Source organism: Acartia tonsa, chromosome 6 (assembly GCF_053477335.1).
Source record: "Acartia tonsa isolate MP-2025a chromosome 6, ASM5347733v1, whole genome shotgun sequence".
Taxonomy (NCBI): domain Eukaryota; kingdom Metazoa; phylum Arthropoda; class Copepoda; order Calanoida; family Acartiidae; genus Acartia; species Acartia tonsa.
The window spans coordinates 47,580,846-47,602,133 of record NC_137265.1 but is presented as its reverse complement, the minus strand read 5'-3'; the positions used below and the strand labels follow the sequence as shown (position 1 = coordinate 47,602,133).

The 21,288-nt window shown below is 33.2% G+C and overlaps 2 protein-coding genes across 52 annotated transcripts in view; one reads left to right on the top strand and one right to left on the bottom strand.

Moving 5' to 3' along the window:
- LOC145322828 (sodium-dependent noradrenaline transporter-like) overlaps window positions 1-9,959 on the top strand; it is a 37,021-nt gene extending 27,062 nt beyond the window's left edge. Inside the window, exons 14-24 of one of the 2 annotated variants that reach the window (XM_080165153.1) lie at window positions 92-226; window positions 518-642; window positions 989-1,101; window positions 1,620-1,760; window positions 5,504-5,579; window positions 5,953-6,019; window positions 6,358-6,415; window positions 7,542-7,642; window positions 8,150-8,216; window positions 8,663-8,754; window positions 9,185-9,959. In XM_080165153.1, the coding sequence (XP_080021279.1) occupies window positions 92-226; window positions 518-642; window positions 989-1,101; window positions 1,620-1,760; window positions 5,504-5,579; window positions 5,953-6,019; window positions 6,358-6,415; window positions 7,542-7,642; window positions 8,150-8,216; window positions 8,663-8,754; window positions 9,185-9,215 (1,006 nt within the window). In that variant the 3' untranslated portion in view covers window positions 9,216-9,959. Of the gene's footprint in view, window positions 1-91; window positions 227-517; window positions 643-988; window positions 1,102-1,619; window positions 1,761-5,503; window positions 5,580-5,952; window positions 6,023-6,357; window positions 6,416-7,541; window positions 7,643-8,149; window positions 8,217-8,662; window positions 8,755-9,184 lie in introns of both variants that reach the window. The other variant, XM_080165152.1, reaches the window with a different exon arrangement.
- A 1,266-nt stretch (window positions 9,960-11,225) lies between these two features.
- The window catches only part of shot (dystonin-like protein short stop), a 347,219-nt gene continuing 337,156 nt past the window's right edge, over window positions 11,226-21,288 (bottom strand). For 34 of the 50 annotated variants that reach the window (XM_080165108.1, XM_080165115.1, XM_080165136.1 and 31 more), the window contains 8 exons: window positions 18,320-18,732; window positions 17,707-18,077; window positions 16,292-16,429; window positions 15,813-15,839; window positions 15,075-15,669; window positions 14,025-14,084; window positions 13,389-13,433; window positions 11,226-13,174 (listed from right to left, as the gene is read on the bottom strand). In XM_080165108.1, the coding sequence (XP_080021234.1) occupies window positions 15,084-15,669; window positions 15,813-15,839; window positions 16,292-16,429; window positions 17,707-18,077; window positions 18,320-18,732 (1,535 nt within the window). In that variant the 3' untranslated portion in view covers window positions 11,226-13,174; window positions 13,389-13,433; window positions 14,025-14,084; window positions 15,075-15,083. Of the gene's footprint in view, window positions 13,175-13,388; window positions 13,434-14,024; window positions 14,085-15,074; window positions 15,670-15,812; window positions 15,840-16,291; window positions 16,430-17,706; window positions 18,078-18,319; window positions 18,733-18,837; window positions 18,996-20,338; window positions 20,564-21,288 lie in introns of all 50 variants that reach the window. The other 16 variants (XM_080165100.1, XM_080165112.1, XM_080165118.1 and 13 more) reach the window with 12 other exon arrangements.

Genomic DNA, 21,288 nt, shown 5'->3' with positions numbered 1-21,288 from the left:
CCAAAAAAGTTACAAATCTTCCCAGGACCTATGAGTAAACAAGAACGCCACATCCTGTTACTTATGTATAAGGATAAATGTACCTATCTAGTGTTGACTGGGCAAAGTTGCGCGATGAACAAGTTTGGATTGACGCTGCTGTTCAGATTTTCTACAGTGTCGGGGCTGGTTTTGGGGTCCACTTGGCTTATGCTAGCTACAACAAGTTCCATAACAACTGCTACAGGTAGGGGTTAATAAATTTTTACAGTGAAGCTGCTTGTTTTGGGGATTTTACAGTTTTGTGGCTGGTTTTGGGGTCCACTTAGCATATGCCAGTTACAACAAGTTCCATAACAAAAGGTATATACTTTTTTGATATATACTTTTACAGCGTGGGGACTGATTTTCGTGTTCATTTGCCCTATACCAGCTTTATAAAGAAATATAATAGAAAAAACATACTGGTTTTTCCTATATTATAAGGTCCCTAGCCAATCAAAATCTAGCAGCCTAATTATAACTTATATAATTTCAGAGACTGTTTGGTAACATCAGCAGTGAACAGTTTCACCAGCCTCTTCTCTGGTTTTGTCATCTTCACATATCTGGGATACATGGCCAGGTCACAGGGAAAAGACATTGAGAATGTAGCAGATCAAGGTTACTTTTTTATCAGTTTTTTTTGGCTAAAAGTTGAGATTTCGATGACTACTGAACTGATTAGGTTCTACATTTTTGTAAGCTTTACATGGTTTTAGGCCATTATTTTCTTAGATTAGGGCCTTAGAATGGTTTTATGCCCACCACTACTCCTTTAAATATATAGAGCACCTAGAGGCAGCCGCCTGTAACATACAACGCATGTTATATCAAGATTTGCTACAGTATAATGTAATAGTAAAAAGTTGTAACTTAGCATTGAAGGTTTAAAAAGGTATAAACATAATTGAAATCTTTATCTTTATAGTTTCAGCAAATTTTTAAAGCATTAAACATGTTTGTTCAGGTCCAGGACTGGTATTTGAGGTGTATCCGCAGGCAGTGGCCACACTACCTGGCAGCCAGTTCTGGGCGGTCATCTTCTTCTTTATGCTCATCATGCTTGGCATGGACAGTGCGGTAAGTCATTGGAGATATGTTGAAGCAGCCTATAGTGCATATAAAAAAATTTCATACAATACAAATAACCAATGATAGGCCAGTATACATTTTAATTAACCTGCAATAGTAAAATTGACTATACCCTACTTCGATATGTTTTTACAAAGACATCTTCTTTGCAACATTTTCAAACATTTTACTAAATGATCACAGCACATTTTTGGACACTTAAATATAGTAATATATTCGACCTAATAAAAATTGCTCTAAAATTAGAGAAAAGTTGGAGGAGAAGTAGTTTTTATTTAAATTAAAAATCTACAAAATATAACATTTGAACAAATCAAACATCAATAATAAGATTTTAATGGATTTTAATATTTTTAAAAAATTTGCATGGTCTTAAGTCTAAACCTAAATTTAACAAATTCCTTCAGAAGTATTTTTGTAAATTATGAAGATTTTTATTTTCAGTAAGATTAATAAGCAAATAAAATATAAACTGTAAAATAACAATCTAAACTATAACATTTTAGATGGGAGGACTAGAGTGTGTTATAACAGGAGTTATGGACGAGTTCAAGGATTTCTTTCAGAGGCACAAAATTTCCCGCGAAATTTTCACAGGATTGGTCGTCTTCTCTTCCTTTCTTGTGGCAATTTCGTGTGTTACACCGGTAAGATTAATCTTAAAGTTATTTTTAACTTTTTGGGATTTGATTACGTTCAATTTTTTTTTGAGTTTCAAACTAACTTTTGTACAAGAAAGGACTATAGAAGGTTTACAAGGATTAGATATAACTAATCAAAATATATTCCTAATTTTAAGCTGTTTTTCTTACTCTTTTCCACAAGAGTGCCGTTTTGTGTTTTGTTCTATTTGATTTTTTGTTTGACTGTAAAAGATCTCAGTAACTGCATGACTAATTGTATTATGCGCAGTGGTGTGCATAGATAAATACCAGAGGAATTTAACTATGGAAACACCCCTAATCACTAGTCGCCGGAAGGAAAAAGCAGTTTTTTGAAAGGGGCTATCTGAGATTATTACAGATTCTGATATATACATATATAGACGAATGAAAAATGCAAAAAACGAAATCAAAAGCGTTCCTTCTTGGGAGAAAATCCGGGAAAAAGATTTTAGCTATTTTTAACCTAAAATTCACATTGACAAGCCTGCAAAAAATATACAGACATTTTAAACATGTCATTGCTCAGCAACTAGAAGTGGTAGAAAAATGCTACGCATACCATTGGAAAGCTTATAACCTCTAATTTTCATATTGGTATATTACGTTTTTGTACTATTATTAGTTTTTGAGCTATCCTCTGAAATATACACAAATTTTAAAAATGCAGTTTTTTCTTGAATTTTAAGTTTGCTACTTGTTACACAAACCTTAAATCTTATTGCTTAGCACCTAGAGTTATATAATCATTTTATATAGATACTAGCGGCTTCCCCCCTAGCCTCTAGGGGCTTTGGCGTATGAGGTAATTTAAAAAAAAATAATTTATGGGCAGCACCATTTTCATTTTTGGGGGCTTACCCCTCCAAGAAAATAGCTTAAACCCACCACAGGACCAATAGATATATACCCTGAAGAGTAGAATCCAATCGGTTCAGTGGTTACCAAGATCTTAAGGGACAGACAGACATCAAGCTACTTTGTATTATAGATATTTGTATATTTTAGGTACTTTGGGTACTTTCAATTTTAGCTTAATTAAAAATTGTCTTTAAATTGTGCATAGTTTGTAGTTAGGGGTGGGGGGAGTTTAGGCAATTCAATTCAGTATAAATTTTGCCTTGGATCTTTTTGGGTTTGTTGTCATTAACCTGATTCTTTTTGTAAAATCTCTTATATGATATAATCTGTCAGCAAATCTTTGAAAATTGAATTTTGGCACTTTCCTTCTAGGGGCTAGTGGGGTAAAACAGCTTCAAAAACACTAAAATCTAAAGTCTGAGCTTAGTTTTAGAGATATCGAGCTGATTTTTTAATGTAAACTTTTTTACATAATTAAGCTAAGTAGTCACTGAATATTTCATTTTGGCACTTTCCTTCTTGGGGCTAGTGGGGTAAACACTCCCTAAAACATTAAAATCATAAGTCAGTGCCAGATTTTGCCCTGGCTGTTTGGACTTGTTGTTATAGTTATTAAATGATTCTTTTTTTATAATTTTCTTATATGAATAGATCTACCTGTAAAACTTAAAAAATTTAATTTTGGCACTTTCCTTCTAGGGGCTTGTGGGGTAAAAAAGCCTCTAAAACACTAAAATTATAAGCTATGGGATTATTTTTAAAGATATCAAACTAATTTTTTTAATATAAACATATTTTACTAATTGAATTAGTAGCTATTACAGATTTCCTTATGGCACTTTCCTTCTTGAGTCTAGTGGGGTAAAACACATCCAAATACAAAAATTATGAGTTCTGAGCTTATTTTCAAAGATATCATGTTGAGCTTTGATGAAAACATATTTCACATAATTGAAAAAAATGATATAGTCCTTGAAAGAAAGTGCCTAATTGAAATGTAATGATTATTTAGTTCAGTTATTTGAAAAAAGTTATTATTAACAAAATCAGCCCAATATTTTAAAAATAAGCACAGAACTTAAAGTTTTAGTAGTTTTGGGGTCAGTTTTACCCCCACTATCCCCTCGTAGGAAAGTGCCAAAACTTAAGACTTTCTGGTATATTTTAGTCACTAGCGGTTAGGCCCTAGAGGACTCTAGAGGCCCTTGTGGTGAAGGTGACCCCTCAACTTTCAATTGTACTTATTAAAAGAAAAGTTTTTAAAAATGGGAAGAGTTCATTTTTTTAGGGTGATTTCCCTTGGGAGGGTGATTGTACCTTCCCCTAAAATAGTTAGAAACCTTCCCAGAACCTATGAGTAGCTACACAGTATAGAAGGACCATATCTGACCAGCGGTTACAGAGATCCTTTGCTACAGACAAAAATAGCTTACTACTTTATATAATAGGATATAAGAGATTTCACAAAAATAATCAGGTTGATAACTGTAACAACAAGCCCAAACATCTAGAGCAAAATTTTGTACCAAATTTATAAAAATTATATAAACTCCCCCCCCCCCCCCCCCTAGGATCTTATAACTTAATTATTTCCCACACTACCACCTAGAAGAAAGTGTTAAAATGAAATCTTTAGTTGCTACTTAGCTCAATTATGTGAAAAAGTTTACATTAAAAAATCAGCTTGAAATCTCTATAAATAAGCTCAAGCCTTAAAGGCTTAAATTTTAGTGTTTTGGGGAGTGTTTTACCCCACTAGCCCCAAGGAGGAAAGTGCCAAAATGAAATAAAAAGTGGTTACTTGGCTTAATTATGCAAAAAAGTATACTTTAATAAAATCAGCTTGATATCTCTAAAAATAAGCCCAGAACTTAAAGTTTTAGTAGTTTAGGGTGCAGTTTTACCCCACTAACCCCTAGAAGGAAAATACCAAACATTAGGTTTACTGGTATATTTAATCATATAAGAGATTTTACAAAAAAAAATTAGTTTAATGGCTATAACAACAAGCCCAAAAACATTCATGGCAAAATTTTATACTGAATTTCATTGCCAATAAGTGTATAAATTTTCCCCCTCCCTACTTGGTTCTTACTACAAACTATACACATTTCAAAGACAATTTTTAATTAAGCAAAAATTTAAAGTACCCAATGTACCTAAAATATACAAAGATAAGATATCTATAAAGAATAATTATATAACTCTAGGTGCTAAGCAATATAATTTTTAATAGGTTTGTGTAACAAGTATTAAACTTAAAATTCAAGGAAAAAACTGCATTTCAAAACTTTTGCATATTTCAGAGGATAGCTCAAAAACTAATAATAGTACAAAAACGTAATATACCAATATGAAAAATAAAGGTTATAAGCTTTCCAATGGTATGCGTAGTATTTTTCTACCACTTCTAGGTGCTGAGCAATGACATGTTTAAGATGTCTGTATATTTTTTGCAGGCTTGCTAATGTGAATTATAGGTTAAAAATAGCTAAAATCTTTTTCCCGGATTTTCTCCCAAGAAGGAACGCTTTTGATTTCGTTTTTTGCATTTTTCATTCGTCTATATATGTATATATCAGAATCTGTAATAATCTCAGATAGCCCCTTTCAAAAAACTGCTTTTTCATTCCGGCGACTAGTGTAATGCACACCCCTTGTTATGTTTTATAGAAAACTTTTGATGATTTAAACTTTAATCCTAAATCCATCCGTAAAATATGTCAAATGCTTTGTTGATATAAAACTGTATGCAGTTAAAGTTTACATATTTTTTAAAGTAATATCTGTACTAAATGTCTACGTATAGTGTGAATTGATTTAATCTGGTATACTAAGTAACATAACTTTCACCATATTTACTTTAGGGTGGATACTATGTGTTTAATCTGCTAGAAATTTATGCTGCTGGTCTCTCACTTCTAACAACTGTTTTCTTTGAAGGTATATTTCATCTACAAAAAATGATTTTGCTCATCGATTAAAATTTTATTAAATTGATTATAGAGATGCCTCGCCTATAATATTTTATAATTGTGCTTATAGGAATCAGAATTCCAAAAATCAGACAAATAGGCTAATTATAACATACAAAAATTAGTTGTTAAAAAAGTAATGGAGGTACGAACTTTCTGGTTACGATCATAGAGTTGTTACGCTTCTTAAATCATATCAAATACAGTACTTAAACAGCAAGAAATATTCAGTTTTGTAATTCTTACGTGACAATTTGGCATTTAAAGGACAGAGGCGTGCAGAAACCCTCTACTTAGTTTTCTTTCCATGATCCGAAATTTTTCCTATTTTGTTTTTTTAGGTATTGCAGTATCCTGGGTATATGGATTGACATATTTTAGCAATGATATTCATGCCATGCTTGGTCACAGGAACAGTTTAATTCATTTTGAATATAAAAATTCTTCATAAAAAATAGTTGTTGCTTTCCCCCTAGCCTATAGGGAAGAACAAAAAGGAGTTATTTAAAAAGCCCAATACCAGACCAATACATTAAAAAGAAATAAAGACTTGTTAAAGAAATTGGAATGAAACAATTTTGCGAGTTCCTTAATAGTTGTACTTTTCAAATGCTTTATAAATATGTATATTTGGGTTGGTTTTAGGCTTTTTTCAAATGAAACCTCTCGCTCCCTCTCATAAAAGCTCGGGCTATGCAACTAGTGTAGATCTGCTTTTAATAAATCTAATTGAACTGTACCTGACATAGACCTGGTTTATACTGGAGATTCTGCTGGAAATTTATGAGTCCTTTGGTACTAGCGGTAAGTCATAGACGTCCAAGGGGGGGGGGGTAATGGGGCGATAACCCCCCCCAAACGATTTTGGGGGTGCCGTAGGCACCCCCAAATTTTTTTTCATTTTACCCCCCCCCCCCATTTAAAATTTACCCCTACCCTGGGGGTGCCGTAGGCACCCCCAACCATTTAGGAGGGGGTATTTACCCCCCCAAACAATTTCTGGGGGGTAAATACCCCCCCCAAAATAAAAAATCTCTAATAAAAAAAAATTTTGCGCGCTTCGCGCGCATTTTTAATACTATATATTTAATAAAATTTAAATTACCCCCCCCAAAAATTTTACCCCGGGGGTAAATTTTGGGGGGGGTAAACTAAATTTACCCCTGCCAACAGATTTCAGGGGGGGTAATTACCCCCCCCCCCCCAAGCAAATTTTACCCCCGGGGTAAAAATTTTGGGGGGGGTAAAAAAATTTTACCCCCCCCAATAACGAATTACCCCCCCCTTCAAAAATTTTTACCCCCCCCCCCAAAATAAAAAGCTTGGACGCCCCTGGCGGTAAGGTCAAATTATTATTCGCTGCAGCAGGTTTTAGGCTATTTGTCTATCATAAAAGCAACATTAATTGGTTATATCACATTTATCTACCTTTATATTGATTTTTAATATCCTTTTCTAAAATAAATGTCTGTCTCTGTGTAGCGAAGGATTTCGCTAACCAGTGGACCGATATGGTTCTTCTTTACAGTGAAGCTTTTTATAGTAATAATCCACCCCTAAAAATAAAATTTATATATTTTCTATCTAAAACTAAAATTGATAGTAGAGGGAAGAGTTAACCTCCCCCTTTTCTTAGGTGCCTTTAAAGGGGCGTTATGAATATAGAAGCACTATTAGGATTATTTAATTGGATTTATTATTACTTGGATCTTACACCAGATTATCATGTGCTCTAACAAAGTGAAACTTGTAGCTGGTTAAAATAACGATTCACCCTTTTCACCTCCTTTATCCAATCCCCTCCACTCCCCTCCTTGCCTAATGGATGAACAAATTTACCAATAAGTTAATTTTTATTTTAGCAACCTAAATTGATGACAATTTTTCCTCTGGCATTATATCCACGTTTATTTTATATCCATTTATTTAGGGTATAATAGCTATCCATATGGTTGACTATGGACCCTTTGAGATGGAGATGTATGATGGGAAGACCTACAAATACCCTGCGGGCGCCCAGTGGGCTGGAAGGTAGTAAGTTTATAGCATTTTTTACTCGAGCAGCTTTTCTGTATGTGATGATGTCTGTCTGTCTTTTCTCTTTAGACAAAAGATGATAAGACTCAGAAGAATCTATTTTCTGACTTTCTTTCTTCTTCTCAAAGTATGGCTTTAGATTTCAAACAGTTTTTTCACTTTTGTTGTTTGTTGGCTAATCAATTCTACAACCATTCATATCAGCTCTTTTTCAAGCTCCTATACTTAACTTCATTACTTAAAACTATTTTAATTAACTACTAAGTTTATCCGTTTACATCAAAAATGTTTAAAATTTTAATTTGATTGTGTTTATTATTGGTTTATCAATACATTTAGTCAATTGACTTGTTAACTTTTTGTTTTATTTTATATTTTATATTAAGATCTTGTTTTAGGGGGATGTACAGAACCCTCTTCTGCACGCTTAAGATTTCATCATTATTTGGCTTCTATGTACCTTACTACTTTTTTGTTTTTTACTTGTTTTTTTTTATTTAGAATTTTGGCACTATCAACAATGTCGTGTATTCCAATGGCGGCTATCTACGCTGTAGTCAAAGCTAAGGTAAGAAACAGACCTATTTAGAATTGTCCTATCAATTTCAAATTTTGCATGGTGATTCCTGTAAGTGTTAGGTACATTTTAGAAAGAGTATCAACTTTAGACTATAATAATTATCATTTTTATGTGATATAATAATCCTATTCACTTGAAAACTGAATCTAAGAAAGGACATGGTTACAAGCCCTGGGGGTTGCTATCACTCTAAATTATTTTTATTATAGAAAGCTGGACCAAAGAAGAGGACATGGTTACAAGCCCTGGGGGTTGCTATCACTCTAAATTATTATTATTGTAGAAAACTGGACCAAAGAAGAGGACATGGTTACAAGCCCTGGGGGTTGCTATCACTCTAAATTATTATTATTATAGAAAGCTGGACCAAAGAAGAGGACATGGATACAAGCCCTGGGGGTTGCTATCACTCTAAATTTTTATTATTATTATAGAAAGCTGGACCAAAGAAACGGACGTGGGTTCAAGCCCTGGGGGTGGCTATCACTCCAAACTATGAAAATGTTCAAGATGATAACAATGCCAGGTAGAGTTTAAAATATATTTTTCTCTTTAATATTTATATTGCCTTTTGAAATGAGGGTGCAAAAGACTAAAAATTAGATCAATACCCAAAGTTTTTAATTACGTTATTTCATTCGTTTGATGAAAATGTTTATGTACTTGTATTGAACTTTGATTGGTTGATTCCAAATCATTAGTGTTCAAACTTTTCAACAATTAATTTTGATCTACAGAAGAAGTAAGTTTGTTTATCATCATTGGGGCTGTATATCAATGTATTGCATTGCCTTATGCCTGTTTTTCTCCTTCTTATTCTAGTCATATCGATACAGTCGGGGTTAGCGAGATCTTTCAGTGCATGCACACAGATAGACAGACAAACTTATTCTGTTTTTTTTTTATTATAAATTTACATTAATATCATTATTCTTAACAAAAACTTTATATTTCAGGCTGACTTTGGCTCATTACAAGCAGTTGTGAGGAAAGAAACCTTTGTCTTGATGTCCTAAATTTATTTTTAAACTTTTTCAATAAGATTTGTGTTAGACAATCAAACGCAAACCTGCAATGGAAAACTTTATAAAGCTTTAAATTTATTTATTTTTGGATTCAACTGTTATTATTATATTTATATGTATGTATAGTTTAGATTATACTGTCCTGTTTCTTTTGGTAAAACATGGAATGACATAAAAATTAGGTATGCATATCTATCCAGAGAGAGAGGGGACAATGAGCTGTTTATTACACTAGTCCCCACAGTCATATAATAACGTTTTCTTATTCGTTTGCTTAACAACTTTGGGGATCTTTGTAAAATTTGATTGGTTGGTTAATTAAATTAAGTGTTCAAATGTGTCAACTACATATTTTAATCTACAGAAGGGATAATTTTGTGTATCATCATTTGGGATGTATATCAATTTATCGGCCATTGTCTTATCCCTTTAGATCTCTGAAATCTATCAATATAATCTATAATTTTTATGTATTTCCAGCCATAATTAGTACAAAAAATAATATTTAAAATGTGTATATTAGTCTGTAAGGGATATATAAGCAAAACTCTGATATGTAATTATTATATGATTGTAATTAATCTGTATCTTGTAATGTGGATTCAAAATGTAATTATTGTAATTGTAATTGTTTAGTATGTAAGGAAAATAATATTGTATGACCTTGTATAAGCAAAACTCTGATAATATATTTACTGCATACATTTTTTTTGTTTTGATTATTTTAACAATTAAATTAACAATTAATTCCAAAGTAGCGCAGCAATATTATTCAAGAAAACTAGAAAGGCAACATCCATAAGTGACAAAAATAAAAACATGTATGAATAAACAGACAAAGTGAGCTATTTTCAGTTTTGATCGTTGCTGATACCCTCTGGGCCTCTGCCATCCAGGGATCTAAAGGGATAAGACAATGACCGATAAATTAACGTAATTCTCCAATGATGATACACAAAATAACCAATCTTTCAGATTATAGTTAATGGTTGAAACGTTTGAATACTTAACTTAATGAACCAACTAAGCGAAATTTACTTAAGTCCCCAAAGTTGTAAAGCCAGCGAATAAGAAAACATTTTTATAAAACCTAGGGGAATAGTGTAATAAACAGCCGAAATTGTCCCCTCGCTCTCTGTCTGCCGCCAGTTCATTAACCCTACGTTTAATTATATTTATGTATACCTTTTATAGTAAAACAACGTTTTTTACTTCAATTTTATTGTATACCTTTTATGTATTCAAAGGCTAGATCTAACTAAAAAGTCCATTACTCCCAATACAACTCAATACAATTTTTTTAATACGAATATCCCTGGCACCCTGGGCTGCGAAATTATAATTAGCAACAGTTTGACTTCGAAATAGCATTTAATTATAGAAAGCAAAAATTAAAATATTTTCATTTGGTCTCAATGACAGATCTACAGCACTCAGACATACCTCCCTTCCTTTTTCAAAGACCTCTTTCGTCTGCTTCAAAATTATTTTCTGTTACTTGGCTGTGTTAATATAAGCGACACAATTGGTTGATTTCCAATTACTACTCAATAGAAAGGTTGCACAAGGTGGTTGCGATGGGACTATTTAACCCTTTATCCTTCTAGTGTTTTACTCTAATGTCTCAATAATCAATAAATCATTTTGCTATATTTAGTGTGATTCATACCATTCTAAGAGCGACGAAATGTTTGGACGTATAATTTCTTAAAAAGCTATTTTTATCCTCAACAATACTTTTTAGCTGCCTTAAGGAAAAATTAACGCCCTTCCATACAAAAATGTGTTAAACGTTCTAACTAATATTGTTATCGGATTGTTCCTTTTGCATATTTCCAATAGATTTAATCCTTTTGGTCGGTTTACTATCTTAATTAGTTTAGCGATTCAGGTCATACGTGACTTTAGCGGATGGACAATGTTAAGGTTATAGAGTAGTTTCGCTGGAAATTGATGAGAAAGAAAAAATCAATTTATTGTTATCATTATTTATTTTAGCTTTTGTTAATAGCTTTGTATTCAGTTAATAACATTATAATAATAATAATAGAACCTGGACCAACAAATCAACATAATCTGTCAGACCAGGCAAATAAGAGCATTCAGCAATAACAAATAAAAATGTTAAATAACTAATAATAAATTTTTAGTGATCTCAGTGTTGAGTGTGTGTACTGTACGTACAGTACACTGTGTACAGTTATTAAACAGCTGTTGCGGGGGACGGTCAAGCAGACAAAAATGGTTTAAGTAAGAAATCTGGCAAAGTTCTGGTCAGATTGTTGTCTGTTTGACCGGCCCAGCACAGGCTGTGTTATATAATAATAATTGTTGGTTAATCTTTTTATATTTTACATCTATTTTCAGCATCAATATAGAAATATTATTATTGGTGGAAAATACGGAGGATTAGTTTACATAGATTTATATATAAAAAAACAGGTTTTTGTTGTGTACTTTATGTACTAATTTCGTAAGTGTAATGTACAAAAATGCAGAACCGGATTTTTTTTGTCTGTGAGTGTGGCATACTAAGGGGCGCTGGCACTTTTAGGGGAAACAGCTGAAAAAAGTTGCCAAGTTTTGTACCAACAAAGTTTCCAGTAAAAAAGACTCTCTGATGGTGGTGGAGTCAAACCCCGAACCAGATCTTTGTGAATACAAAAAATGGCGCCAAAATTTCCTCCATTTCCCGCCAAAAACTGCCGCGCGCTTTCTCCTGGTGGTCACGTGGCCTCAGTGCGCCCACTCTACAGGTACATTTAATTACACAACTTTTGTTTGCAGGTATTAGTCACATAGTTTTATATATGCACAATATATTATTAATATATATTTATCAAAGTTTTTTTTATTTAAGTGAAATGAAATGACTATAATTATTAATTAATTAAATAAGATTGGAATTAGAAAAAGCACCTTCAGATCAAAAGAATTAAGATCAATTTTAAGACCAGAGAAATTTTATGTTAAGATTTCAAGTTAAAATTTCTCTATCTGATCTTAGTTTGGCTGGAAGTAATAAATACATTAGCGAGAGGCTAAACAACAAAATAAAATTTCTAAATTATACAAAACAGTTTCAACTTTTTGTATATTAATAATGGTAAGTAGCGTCTACATACATTTGAACAAATAATTGATTAATTTTGTTAATGCAAGGATGAATAATAATAATTATAATAATAGTTTAGAATTATACTCAAATACTGGCAGTTCAGCAGTACAAAATGTAAAATTATCAAAATATTTTAGAAATTTGAAGAAAACTAGACTCTTTTTTTTTTACTAGGCCAGGAAAAAACTGCCTAAACTTTTTTTATTGAGCATCAATTTATGTTCTTTGTTTAAGTTAATGATTTGCTATTGCTCAATAAAATTACTTTTTCTTTCTTGTTTTTAATATCTCAATTTCAATTGTTTTTTTTATACAGACACAGAATTATCACAGCATTTAAATGGACTTAAACAACAAGGTCGGTAGTGTGTACAATCTTTCGCGCGTTTTTTTCAATTATGTAAAAATAATCTGGCGGGAAATTTAAAAGATAATGTCGTCGTTCTGAAAACAGTTTCTTTAAAATTAACCGCGGCAGTGCTTGCGCGCGTTTTGTTTTTGCATCAGCAGTGGCAGAGAACAAATGTTGACAGTTTCATCACATAAAATATCAATAGACTAATATCTATGAGATGGGATAATTAAGTATGAATTTAATTGAATGACTGCCATCAATTGAGGTGGCAGGTTTGTGTGTTGGATGGTGGCTGTTCTATTCCTGCCAGCCTCTGGTGTTCTCTACTGCCTGTCTAAGCGCAGCACTGGAACCGAATCTGTCACTGCTGGCTGTGTATCCCCTGGCCATACCTGTACTGCTGCCAGTACGGTTTAAACGGGGCCCACTGCCGGAGTCAGTTCGGGTTCTGAAACAGAAAATTCTTTAAAACATTGCATTTAATCTTTACAAATAACGTAAAATCAAAACAAGGCATAAAAAAGATAAATTAATGCAAAATATGTAAAGTAAAATAATGTTAAAAACATTCAAAAACAGTCAATTCATTATTCAACTACAATAAACAATTAATTAGTATTATATATTTTTATGTATTTATATTATTTAGAATGTATCATTACCTACTGGTAGGGACTGGTATACTTGAGTTACTTGGCTGTCTCGCCCTACATAATATTAATATTGTTATCAATCAGTCAGGCAACACATGACATATCAACATTTACTACTTTTAGAGCTAAGAGAGGGAGCATCTCTTACAAAGCATGTCAAATTTAATCAAAAAGACACATGAAATCAGGATCAAACCATTTGGTATGAAGACTGGCATTTTAATGTACAACTATCAATAAGTTTGTGTCTTGATTCTAAGAATCACAAGAAATATTTTGACACACTTTGTAAAAATATCCCTCTTCTGTAAATTCAATAAATCAAGCAGTTAGTTTGTACAGGCATTCATGTTTCTTAATAACATTTAGGACATAGGTACACTTATGTTTAGTTAGGTGTACCTTTATATGTTTAATGTAATTCTTTACTATTTATATCAAGCTGTTAGTTATTTAGGCATTCATGTTTCAATAATTCAAATTAAAAAGGGATTTATTAACTGAAGAAAAACTGTTTGTACCTTCCAACTTCTCAGTCAGTAAATGAATATTTTAAGATTATTTCTATTTAAATGGCGAAAAGTTCGAGCAAAACATTTTTCTCCAGGTAAAACTATTCCCTTCCTGGGTTGGATGAACCATTACCTAATTCCAGGATTTGAGATAGTTGAGTTATTTCTTGAGTTAGGTCTGGAGTTGGCATTCCTAGCACAAGCATTAGGTTAAGTTAGGTTAGTTATCTGGGGTTGCAAATACAATTATACAAATAAGACTGAAGTTTTAAAAGGGGACTGTGCATGAAAAAGTGCAAGTAATGTTTTTAGAACCTTCCAGTAGTGAAACTAAACATTTTTTCGCATTTATTTTAAGTTATGGACATTATAACACTAATCCAGAAAAAATTTAATTTTTACCATCATTTGCTCTATTTCGTGCATCGTTCCCTTTACAAATGATAGGTTTTTTTTCTTAAAAAGAGTTTTTTGACAGTCTTTTCTGTATAATAATATTGATTTATGTTTAATTTTTATTATTCATGCAAGATTCTTTTTTTTTCTATTTCATAATAACTTTCATTAAAATAATAGTTTTCTAAATTTTAATAAAAAAATAATATTTTATAAAATATCAACTAAATTTTCATAAGAAAATCCACAAAAATATTAATAGCATGCAACATTAAGAAAGAAAAAGGTATATACATTATACAATTAATAATTTACAATACAATTTTTTTACTTCTTTAAGATAGGAATATAAATAGTTTACAATCGGATCTAATTTCTTACTAAGTAAGATAAAAAAGGAAATATTGTAACTTTGTAAAGACATGCAAAGAAAATCAGAAAAATTTGAAATAAAAATTCTAATTTAAAACATAAACCTTTATAAAAGGGATAAAAAATACATTTTTAGCATCAAACAAACACAAACATTTGTACATTTATTAGAGTTTCTAAAACTATGAGAAATAAAAAAATAGAAGGTTGAAAAAAAGTTTACAATGTTTACAAAAGGTTCTAAGCTATTTTTAATTGTTCAAAGGGTCAAAAAAGAAATAACAAAAAGAGTCAAATTTATAATAGGTCTACAAAGAAACAAACAAACAGGAGTAAAAGTAAAATAAAAGGATCTAAACTATTGAGAATAAAAACAAACTATGTACAGTACAAAACAAGCATTCCATCTTCTCACCAGATCAAATTAAGATATTATAGCTGTTCCAGGTGAAGGTTCCTCATGACCGTTGCTTAGCTCCTCATGACCGTTGCTTAGCTCATCGTGACCGTTGCTTGTTTCCTCATGACCGTTGCCAAGCTCTTCATGACCGTTGCTAACCTCTTCCTCCCCATTGGTACCTTGTTGTGCAGCACAGCCTTGAGAAATATCCTCCAGGATGCCAGATTTGCCAGATTTTCTGCTGGAGCTCTGGCAGGATCCTACAGAACTGCTGGTAGAGTGCTCCTCCAATGTTTTGTGCAAACTTTTTCTGGCAGTTGTTGTCGTCGTTTCATCTGTTATGGTGGTAGTCGTCGAACTTGCGGCTTCATTGATTGATTCGGCGGCAGCGGTGGTTTCAGGAAGGCCACCGGCGGGCCCGCTGCCAGTTGAGAGGGAATAATCAGCTTCGCTTACAGAGAAAGGATCTTCTTCTTGCTCCAGACTTTCAGAGAAGCTCTCCAAGGCAGTTCCACCCTCCTCAGCGATACTGTTGGTCTCATCCGCCAGTGTTGAGTCCTGGGTTGGTTGACCGCTTGACTGCCCACCAATGTAGCGAGGTATCAGAGATCTATATGGACATTAAAAAATTTTGTTGCACATTTAAATTTTTATATGTACTATACAAACAATATTTTGAAAATGTTAAAGATTAATCATTCTTTTTAAAGAAAAAAACACGAAAAAATAAAAATAAAATTCAAAATATTATACCTTTTTCCATCACTATGTTTTTTATGGCTGCGTGGAAATAAAGAAACATTTTTAAGTCTTTGTGCAATAAAATATTTCTTTTTAAATTTAATTAATTGGAACCCATTATTTACATAATATAATTTTAAACATTATTAAAAACACAAAATAAAACCTTTTTCTTAAAAACCCATTACCAACTAAATTAGCATAGTGTTTAATAGAACAGTTTTGAAGATATACTTAAAATTTAGGTATTTCCTTATTTTATAAAAGAAAAACATTAACTATTCTATTAGACACTATCAAAATTAACCAGATCTTTTAAGGGAGATGTTTCATATAAAGAAAAGACTATTTTGCTTCCTACTCTACCGGCCGTCAATAAATATAATTTTTTGATTTTGCAACTTGTTGGAATTATTGAAGACAAAATCAGTTTTCTTCATATGTAACATGCCTCCCTTGATAAACTGGTCGATATAGGTTTTAATTAGTACCTTGACGTAGGACCGGCCTGGCCAGCCGGAGAGTTAGTTGCCGTGGACGGACAGCCCACAAAGACAGGTATGTTAGATTCAGACGTGGACTTGACCATCTTGCTGGGACGAGGGGTTATGTAGGACTTGGACCTCATCCTGACATGCATGCGTTGTTGTTTTTTGTTGGTTAGATTATACATAATTTAGGACCCGAAAATGATGGAATTTCCAGCTATAAAAGTGTCTAATTTGATGTTATTTGTTAAACTTTTTAGAGTGGGATAAGCAAAACTTTTCATTAAGTGTGTATCAATTACATTTGTGATTTTTGGAAAAGGATATTCAAGTTAGAAATGATTCCTTTTGGTACAAGGACGTCCAAACTTTTTTTGATGGGGGGTAAAATCAGGGTTTTCAAAGGTTGAGTGGGGAAATCTAATGTATTTTGTAAAATTTATAGGGGGGAAAATGAGGGGTTTCAAATTTTGAGAAGGGTAAACACCCCTTACATCCTCATTTGGACGACTATGCTTTGGCACGGGTTAAAACTACTTTTTATCACACAAATAAATTAAGCATACTGTTAAATTCCATCATTTTAGGGTACTATGATTAGTTAAATATAAATGCTTATAAACCAAAGAATGTAATTAATAAATTACAATCTTAAGTTTATTTTTGTTAATACATATCACTGTAACCTATCCTAAACCTATAAATAGTTAATAACAGGCATTCTGTATCTTATGTTAACCTATCCTAAACCTATAACTGTTAGATCTAATAATAAAAGTTATATTCAGGCATATTTTATCTTTTTGTTAAAACAGGCACTAATTTGTAATTATTGTACTATCATTTCTTCATTAAGTTTGGGTAGTGGTGAAATGGTATCATTATTGTACAGTATAATTTTGAAAAATTACAAAACAATAATAGATTTTTTTTGTACATTGCTGTTCTGGTGATTTAACAATGTTGTAGAAGTAATACCTAATTTTAGGATTAAAAAAAGAAAAAGAAATTGCTGTACAAATACTGATTACTTAAAACTGAAACCATTCCACCACTACCAAAAAATCCTAATCAAGCCATCTAAATGATGCAACAAATTATAAATATTTTTTTAATCACTTGATTCATTTTTTATATATAATAAATGAATAACTAGATAGTATAAACCCTTTTTTATGTTAAAAACGGACATTGTAGTTGATTTTGCTTCCCCCTAATATAAATCCTTATTTTGTAAACATAGAACTAGTTTTAAGGGAGGTAAAACGTGAAATTATAATGATTGATTCAGACATGATTAAGTTACCTAGCCAATTAGACGTCAACTATTATTTGAATTTACTTCAACAGAGCTTATTTTCACGTTTTACCTCCCCACCAGACAATTAAAATACTGTATATTGATCATGCATCCTTACCTAGCGGAAAGCGGTGTCCTATCTGTGGATGAATTACTGTCTGTACGAGGTCTGCCGGGCGTTGACGTTTTCCTCGGCACACTTGACCCAAACCCAACCGGTGTGGGCCGCATACCGCGCGCCCCCGAGCGCATGCTGGACGAACGGCGCACGTTGGAGCCGCGGCGACCATCGGCATCCTCACTGTTCAGTGACATGTTGGAGCCGTGACGGCTAGGTGGCCGAGAGCCGGGATTGCTGCCGGGAGTCAGGGAGTTGCGGCCGATTGAGGCGGACTGGCGGCGGCCGTATGGATCGTTGTCATATTGGTTTCCGTAGTCTATGCTGGAGCGCACGTTCATTCCAAGGCTTCTCTCTGATTTTTCTTTGATCTAAATATAAAATTAAATAAAACTCACAATAAAATATTTTTTCCAATACAAGATTATACTAAAATGAAAGCAAACCTGAAACATTCAAAAAACACTTTTTTAGTAAATAATAACACTAAAACTATGTTAGATTATACCATGTATGTTCACTCCTCTGATACAAAAAAATATTATGTAAAAAAATTTTCATGAACATAAATAAAACGCCAAGCAATCAATTTATCACACTCTTTTTTACCCACCCTTGGAAGCGTAGAAAACCCTTGTCCGGAGGACCCCACCCTTGAAACTGGCGGTGAGGCCAGTGACATCCAGGAACCCTTTCTAGATATCGGCGGTGAGGACGTCCAAGATCCATTGCTGGACATCGCCCGGGCGGGCACAGAAAATTTCCTATCAGGTCCCGGGGAATACTGTGGGTTGTTGTTGACTAGGTTGTTGTTGTTTTCTTTGGTAACTGCCAGCAAGGCGGGGAGGGAGGCCTTCCTCTCCTGCATCTGGATTATCTTGCGACTCCAGGAATGTGATTCACAGCCGTGGGCCGAGATGGTGACTCTGTCCGTAATAGGATGGAGGAACCCAATGCCGCCCAAGAGACCTCTGGTCTGTCGGATGGAGTGGAATATTGGCAGCAGCGTTAACAGGATGGCTTCAGCTAAATGATAAGTCATCAGTTTAAATCCCCATCTGAAGGATCTAAAGTAAAGTTTACCTGAAATTTTAAAGAAGTTGTCCGAGAGATCTATATGTTGTTACTAACCTTTGTGATAGGACCAGTCATGCCGTTCCTGCCCTCGCCAGACACTGAGCTGGTGGGGGACTCCTTGGGCGCCTTGGTCTTGAATGAGGTCATGGCCTGGCTGACACCAGGGGCAAGGGTAAACTGTTCACGCAACTCCACGTTGGTGCGTCCCTTGGCTGCAAATACAAAAAAAAGATGTTAGTTTAAAAAACACACACACTCGAAAACAAACAAGCATTTATGTTCAATTAGGTAATTGTTCAAAAAAAAATTTAAATAATGCCTTCATTAGTTATTTTCAAAGTATATGTAGTATTTATGTAAAATTCTTTTTCAAAACTTTAAAATATCTAAATATGCAAGGATGCATCAATTAAGTGTTCTGATTATGACATTTTACATCAATACTAAATATCTTTTTTGAAACAAGTATACTAAAGCACCAAACTATGTAGAAAACTGCACTAAAACTCTTAAAAATCAAAACATAAATGCAAGCACTATAAAAAAAACATAAAAAGAAGAAAAAAGCAATCTCTGAAAACAAAAATAAATTAAAATACAAAACAGAATTACTAAAATGAAATAAAGCAAGCAATTTTCTAAACTAAATAATCAACATTTGCCAAGCAAAGATTAGATCAATACCATCCATATCAGGCTCAAGACTGGCCTCAGAACCGGTTTTGCCAGATAAACATGAAGAAGGAAGACTTTCTAAACTACCAGATGAAACAAAACTTGTCAATGAACCAGTTTTCATCAAAGTTTTGGCGGGAGAAAGGCAGGATAAAGAACAGGTTTTTGGTTTGGACAATGATTGTTTGTGTGGCAAAGGTCTTCCCTTTGGAGGAAGTCCTTTAACAAACTTCCCCTTTCCCAGAGAACCAGTTTTTGACATCTGAGTTGAAGATCTAGTTTTGTACAGTGACATAGCAGAACCGGTTTTTGGAAGACCAACAACAGGACCGGTTTTTTTAGGAAGACAATTGGTGGATGAAGATTTCTTTAGAGCCTCCTGTTGGCTTAACAGTGAAGATAGTTGCTTCGCCTTTGATTTCTGCTGGCCAACTTTTGTCATGCAAACTAAGATTCAAAATAAGAAATAATAATAAAAGAAATTAAAACAAGCATAGGCATTATTTTTGAAACTGAAACTATTAAAAAATGTTTGAGAAATATAATGCTTATGCTTAAAATTATAAGAAAAGATCATTAGATTTATAAATTGTGATAAAAAACTTTTAAATTCTAATGATTTTTCCTTGAAAGAATGTGCATTAAAGGATTGTTTTATAAATGACAGAGTTAGTAAGGGTTTAGTCGGATTAATTCGGAGGATTCGCCACAGGATCTGTTTCAGTACAAAACTTCAGGAATAAAAAAAAACTAAAAAACTACAAACAAAAATAATAATTTTGGGTTGGTGCAAGGGGGAGGGGGGTGTGTGCCAGGGGGTGGTACAGAGTATGATCAAGGTAAAACGAGTTTTATGAGAACAAAACCATGCGCAGCTTACACAAGGCTTGACCGGCCGTGATCCCGGCCAGTGGAGGGGCGGAGCTTTTGCGCGAACTTGAGCTGGACTTGCGGGACAGCGAGCTTTGGCTGCGCGACTTCGGGCGGTCGGCGGCCATCGCCGCCAACTCCGAGATGGCCACCGGGCAGAACCACTCGTGATGCTCGCCGCCATGGTGTTGGCTGTGGCCCACGGAAAATAGGATGCCCAATGCATTGATGTGAACTGGAGAAAAGTTAATAGGTTGGTTGTTAATTTTTTTGGTTAGTTGTCAATTTTGGTTAATAAAAGTCATTCGTATTTATATATATGGCAAAAATACACTCAAAAAATCACATTTTAACCTAACTGCTTGAAGAAGGCTTTTTTTCAGAGGTTTCATTATAAAAATTGTTACCTTTTATGTAGAATATTAAATAATAATTATAAAATTTGCATGATTTAGGCAAAATATGCATACTAGCAGTTATAAAGTGTTGATATAAAGTGCTTTTACAAATATATTAGTCTTCATTTTTTGAAAATAAAATCATTTTTTAAGTGCTCGATACATTGAAGATTTTGAAAATTAATGTTGATTAAATATAAATAAGGTTTTTCTAGTATGGCTTCGAAACCGATTAATATCCGCTAGATTAGAACCGATTCTAAGCCCTACTGAAAAATCACGTATAGCATCAGTATTACAGACATTTTTTCACGAAGATTAAAATAAAAACTATACAAAAACACTGGCCTTCGGCCCATTGGGGATAACAAAACTGCTTTAAATCTTATCATTTTTATATAATATCCGATGAAAGATGTCTATAATACGATGCAATAAATAACTATTCTTCTATTCTTTTAAACAAGGAGGAATATATCATCTAAAGAAAGGTTATTATGTCTCTTAGTTTCTTCGAGTTGAAAGTAGTCATTAATGATGCATAATGTTTTGTTTTTCTGCA